The sequence below is a fragment of the Helicoverpa zea genome, chromosome 26, assembly GCF_022581195.2.
Source record: "Helicoverpa zea isolate HzStark_Cry1AcR chromosome 26, ilHelZeax1.1, whole genome shotgun sequence".
Lineage (NCBI taxonomy): Eukaryota > Metazoa > Arthropoda > Insecta > Lepidoptera > Noctuidae > Helicoverpa > Helicoverpa zea.
This window is the reverse complement of record NC_061477.1, coordinates 9,086,499-9,093,001: the sequence shown is the minus strand read 5'-3', so window position 1 is coordinate 9,093,001 and position 6,503 is coordinate 9,086,499. Positions and strand designations below refer to the sequence as shown.

General features: G+C 47.7%; 1 protein-coding gene across 1 annotated transcript; it reads right to left on the bottom strand.

Moving 5' to 3' along the window:
* Positions 1-993: 993 nt before the first annotated feature.
* Positions 994-6,196, bottom strand: LOC124643039 (protein IWS1 homolog). The gene is made up of 10 exons (XM_047181875.1): positions 6,005-6,196; positions 5,062-5,099; positions 2,973-3,648; positions 2,816-2,896; positions 2,421-2,670; positions 1,847-2,351; positions 1,607-1,769; positions 1,404-1,503; positions 1,227-1,338; positions 994-1,155 (listed from the first exon to the last, which is right to left on the bottom strand). The coding sequence occupies exons 1-10, from the start codon at positions 6,018-6,020 to the stop codon at positions 1,030-1,032; spliced, it is 2,067 nt and encodes a 688-aa protein (XP_047037831.1). The 5' UTR covers positions 6,021-6,196; the 3' UTR covers positions 994-1,029.
* Between the last annotated feature and the right edge of the window lie 307 nt (positions 6,197-6,503).

The following is a 6,503-nucleotide window of genomic DNA, read 5'->3' as shown; positions in this document are numbered from 1 at the left end:
GTATGGGTTTGAATTGCAGTTGGGGGCGCCGTAGAAATCTCGCCCAGGGCGCTAGTAGAGTTAAAGCCGGCACTGGGCCCAGGTCCAGGTGACGAATTTGTTGGTGTTCTCTAGTGACCTATTTGATATATCTATTTATTTATTTATTTATTTTATTTTAACACTTTTGTACACATAGAACACAAACAATAATAAATAATAGGAAAAAATTGTACAAGGGCACAGCTTATCTCTAATGAAATTTCTTCCAGCAGGCCCGTTATGGGAGAGTTAGAAATAGAAGAGATAGGTACAGATAGACAGTGTAAAAAGAAAGAAGATATAACCAATATAACTATATACAATATACTAACATAAACTACTTAAATACATATATATATATATATAAATATAAAATAAATACTATATACATCTATGACAGAGAGGAAAGATAGTGTTCTTTCAACTTGCGTTTAAACACAGCAACAGTCTGGCAGCTCCTCACCTCAGGCGGCAACTTATTCCACAGCCGTACAGCGTGCACGGTGAAGGAGTAGGAGTAGAAGTCAGTGGTGTGGGAAGGGAATTTAAGAAGGGATTTGAGATGTGTCCTGCAGGACGCATCAGGTGAGCGAAGAAAGGAGAAACGTTCCCGCAGGTACGAAGGAGATTTAGGATTAAAGAGGATATTAAAAAGAAGACACAAAATGCGAGTGTTCCTGCGAAGACGAATTGGGAGCCACTTGAGTTCCTTGCGAAAGTGTGAGACATGATCATACTTTCATATATTTCATATCTATATCTAGATCCTAGATCCATATCTATATCATATCTATATCCTAGATCTATATATTTCATATATTATTATTATATTTGCATTGAAAAAAGACATGGACGCTTCACCAACATCTTCTTAATTAGTCATGTGCGCGCCACTTTCTTTATATGCTTAAACCACAATGAATGACGTCAGCACGATATCGGGATATACCGATAGCGAAATAAAACAGAACATATCGTCACATAATTTATTCAGTTCATTATAAGTGATCACAGCGCCATCTTGCGTCCCTCGATGGAGATCTCGACGGCGCGTCGCGAGCCGCTCTTCATGCGCTTCTGGTCCATGAAGCGCTTCATCTGCTTCTCGTAGCGCGTCATCTTCTTCTTCGTCGTCTGCAACACACGGAGGGGGCGGGTGAGCGCGGGGCGGGTGCGAGGGGTGGGTGGGGCGGGACAGTACGTACCCGCGACATGTCGAGCTCGCAGGTGGACTTGGGGCGGAACACGTAGTCCTTGTTGGACGGCAGCGGCACGCGCGCGCGCGCCACCCAGCCCGGCTCGCCCGGCCGCGCCGCGCTGCACAGGGAGGCACTCGTCAGTGGGCAGGGGGGCAGGCGACACACGGTCAGGCACACACTCACCGGTCGGGGTCGGCTTCGCGCGGCCGCTTGGAGGGCCCGGGCGCGTCGCGGCGGCCCGCCATGGCCTCGTCGCGCGCCTGCCGCTCCTCGCGCGTCATGGCTGCACACATCGACACAACATTTCCTCACAATCACTGCTATAAAAGGCCAATATTGCTTTTAATAAGCAGTTATAGTTAATCGCGTTGGGCGAACACTGTCACCTTTGAAGTCAGTGGAGAGGTTGAAGATGGGCCGCGCCCACTCGGAGATGAGGCGACCGGCTCGCTCGCGGTTGGCCTTGGTCTCCTTGGGGTGCTTGTACAGGTACATGACAGCCTTGCCGATGCCAGACTGCTTCAGCAGCGACTTGTCGATGGACGGGAACTGCAACAAGGCGGCTGAGTGCGGATGGCGGCACACACACACACACACACACACAGGTTCACTAGAGAGAGACTCACGTCCATGAGCAGCTTGAGGATGCTCTCGCGGATGAGCAGACAGGGCAGCGCGCGGTTGGGCATGGGCGCCAGCCAGTCGCAGAGCACGTTGAGTACGTTGTGCTCGAGGAAGGCGAGCTGCAGGTCTTTCTTGATGAGCTGCGACATGGCGGCCTTGAGCATGGACACCTTGCGCACGGCGGGCTGGTTGCGCTTGTTGAGGTCGCGGTCCTCCTCGGCCGCCTGGCGCATCTGCTGCAGCAGGTGCGCGATGAGGTCGTCGTTGTCGTTGATGATGTCGATGTCGCGGCGGCGGCGGCGGCCGCGGCGCTCCTCGCGCTTGCGCGCCAGCATGAGCTCGAAGTCCGACATGCCGGCCGCCATGTCGGCGGACTTGGAGTCGGGCGCCAGCTCGTCGTCGGAGGAGTCGGGCGCGGCGGGCGCGGCGGGGGCGGGCGGCGCGTCCTCGTCGGACGGCAGGCGCACGGCGCGGCGCTTCTTGCGCGCCGGCGAGCCCGAGCGCGACCTGCAACACGCGGCGTCAGTCCCGCCCGAGCCGAGCCTGGCGAGTACTCGGCGCGGGGTCCTCACTTACCTGGAGCCGGAACGAGAGCGCGACCCCGACTTGGAGCGCGACCGGGAACGCGATTTGGACTTGGAGCGGGACCGTGACCGGGATTTGGACTTGGAGCGAGACCGGGATTTGGAACGAGATCCCGAGCGCGACCTCGAGCGAGAACGCGAGCGAGATCTGGATTTGGATCGCGAGCCGGATCGCGAGCGCGACCGCGACGCTGACTTGCGTGCGCGCGATCCCGATCTAGACCGACTTCTACTTTTTCGCTCTGCAATAAAAGAATCTCAATTAATTAAAGGCTACTGAAATTATCACACTGTCGTTATTAAAGATAATTTACTGTGCCTAGTTCATGAATTCTCGATTGTTTAAAGAACAGCTCGAAAATTCGTTTCCTTATACGAAGAGTTTACCTTGTGCGGGAGAATGTGATCGTGACTTTGATTTGGATCGGCGCGAGGCCGATCTCGACCGTGATCGACTGGCACGGGTCTCTGGAACATTTGGTTAAATTAAGACACAACCATAAAATACAGCACATAGAAAACGATAAAGTTGAGCGAGGCTCACCTGTGGGTTCGCCGGCGGCGTCGCCGTCCACTTCCATCTTGTCTGGCGAGCGCGACCTGCTGCGAGACTTGCTGCGAGATTTGCTGCGAGACTTGGACTTGGATTTTCGCGGTGAAGCAGTTCTTGATCGCGCCGGCGACTTACTGGGGGACTTGCGACGCTTTGTGGGAGACGCGCTCGGAGAGCGGCTGGCGCGCGCGGCCGAGCCGGCGCGAGACCCGGCGCCCGACCCGGCCCGCGAGCCGGCCCGCGAGCCGCCGCGCGAGTGCGACGAGCTGCGCGACCGGGACTTGCGCGATACCGAGCTTGACTTAGAACGGGACCGGGACCGCGACTTGGAGCGGGACCGTGACTTTGAGCGGGACCGTGACCTTGAGTGTGACCGCGACTTGGAGCGAGATCGTGACTTGGAGCGGGATCGTGACTTGGAGCGGGACCGTGACTTGGAGCGGGACTGCGACTTGGAGCGGGATCGTGATTTGGAACGTGATCGCGACTTAGAACGAGACTGTGATTTGGAACGTGACCGAGATTTGGAGCGCGATCTTGACTTTGAGTGCGACCGTGATCTGGACTTGGATCTTGAGCGTGAACGAGATTTAGAACGCGATGCCGATCTTGAGTTCCGTCTTGAATGTGTGGAACCATCTTGTGACATCTTGGAAACTGATCCCGCCTGCACAAAATGCAACATTAACACAAGTCCACCCATGACTGCTGATGCAGGCACACTGAGCATGAGCTATCAACACTTAGCTTCCCTACAACGTCTTCTACTACAAGTGTAACAGACAAGAGGAACCCCCTGTAAGCCTGCACGTCTGGCTTCCCTGACCACTAGCACAGTATACATATTTCTTGTTATACTAATGTAGCAATAGTAAAAACTCAGTTATATTATTTTGTGGGAGACTTTATAACGAGCACATATCTAAATGAAATGTTTAATTTTGTTGTAAAAATTCATTAAGTATAATTTTCTTATTAATTTTGCTGTTTATAACGTTAACCATATTCTATATACATTTATAATATTACAGCCATTTCACTGTGCACATTATAAAGGCTCACACTGTAATTATTGTTTAAGGCATCGTTCAGACCAAACGTATTGTCGGCCGTTGACTGTGAGCGCGCGTTACGCACTTTATTGCTTTTCCATATATATTGAAATTGTCGTTCACACCGAACCGACTATACGCTATTACGTCGTCTGTTGTCGCTGACTCTCAGTGGCCGATTATTTTACTACGCGACTATGCACGGCGGGCGCGGATTGGCTACGCGGACGCAGTTGCCGAATAGCGCCGCTCCGCCGCGCCCGCACCGCCGCGCGCCTCGGCCGCAATACACTCGAGAAACAAACTTCAATGAGGACAGACGTGACACGTGACACCTCGCGATGTTCGACACCGAAAAGTTTATTGCAGAAGTACATTCTAGAGAATGTATTTGGAATGCGAATTCAGAAGAATTTAGTGATAGAAACTTACGAAGATGCGCTTGGGAAGACATAGCATCTGTTATGTATGAAGATTGGGGGGTTCAAATACTGAGCTCTTTTATGTGTAGAATAGTCAGCCGCTCAGCGTACGCATCTAGTGTGAACCTACACGAGCCTATTCTTTTGTTCACACATGTAGCGCATCGTACGCTATAGCTTATTGTCGGCTTGGTGAGTACGGGTACTGCAGATTGAGTCGACGTTCACACTGGGGCAGACAGTGAGTATACTCACAGTCAGCGGCGGACAATACGTTTGGTGTGAACAATCCCTAACTCCTAAGTAAAACTTGTATTTCATGAAATGCTCAGATTATTATCATTTGGTTGTAACTAAATAAGCTGAATCCGGTTAGACTGGAAGCTGATCCCAACATGATTGGGAAAAGGCTCGGAGGATGATGGTTGTAACTAAATCCTTGTAGAATATTGTAAACATTATATTTGAAAAAAAAAGTGACCATGGAGTTTCTTTGTCATGGTGAGCCCAGATCCACTTATTTTAACCGAGACATTAGTTTTTAACATTTGTATTACTAAGAGCCTGCAAAATGATAGAGTTTAGGGTGTGCTAACAGATACTCACAGAGGGGCTGCGGCTGTGGGAGCGGGAGCGCCGGCCTCCTGCGGAACACAAACAGTCAGTAGGCACACGTCATACACACGGTTAACATGATCACTCTTACAACACTTACAGCATAAGGGCTCAATTTACATCAGTTCTCACAACTTGACACATTCTACAAACATCATCAACAAGAAAGCTTATATGTATGGATGGATTAGTTCTTCTTTAAAAAAAAACTATTGAATAGATTTGGATGTACTTGGCAGTAATATAGGTAATCGAAAATAGCTTATTTGGCAACTTTTTTCCCTCAAGAAGTGCATTTGTTGAAACTACCCTCACAATATTGTAAATTAATAATTTCCCCTAAGTTCCCACTAAGTGAAAATCAGTTTTATTAAAAAATGAAGACCCTTGGACTAAAATGTTTAAAGTAGGCTTGTAATGTTTACACGCAGGCTACCATTTCATATGGCCAAAAAAACACTAGAGAGGGTACAACAGACAGATATCCTCTAGTGGCTCACAATCTCGCGTGCATTGTGAATTGTGCCAGGTAAACATAGCATTAACTTACTCATCAGAAACAAGTTTAAGTAAAGGGTATTCGTCAACAAACTGTAGCATTTTCTTTTGAGTACCTATACCAATTTTACAATTTATTTACAAAGTCAGTTCGATTATTTTAGTAGAACATGGGCCCGATATTATTGATATGAATGATACTTTGTTGACAAAACAATGTATTGCTGAGTACATTGCCAGCCTTAGAACCGACTCCTAGACCTATCGTTCATCCTATGACAAGTTGTAGACAAGCCAACGTACGACAAAGGCGCAAATCGGTCCAGCAAAAGACACGTATTATAAGTCGTAATTAAGAACAGATTTTAGTACATATATTATCAGTATATCATTTGTTTTATTAAAATATAGGTTAGGAATAAAAATTATCACATACCTGTATCGACGTCCATTGCTACTAGTTTTAGTATCCGAACACAATAATGTGCTCTGGTCGGCTAATTGAGCAGCATATATAACAATTAATTACGCCAATTCTTATTATAATAATTAAAACACAATGAATCTATACTACATTTGCAACTTTTTATAAACGGCCAGCCATCGGCCAGCAGACAGATTATTTATTTCTTTCAGGGGGAGGACCAGGGGGAGGACACTCCGTACATTTTGACAGCTAAGTAAATGAAGAGTCGCCACCTTTTATTTGGCCCGGAAACTATTTACTATCTAAAAGATACCTTAAATTACCAACAGATGGCACTACACTATAATCGATTTTGTTTGTTAATATAAAATTATTTATGCAATATTAATTAGAGAAAAGTATGAGGAAAATATTAGACACTTTAAAAAAAGATATAATAGGCGAATAAATTAAATACGGTTTAAAAAAGCACAAATATCAAATTTCATCTAAAAAGACCTGGTGTCAG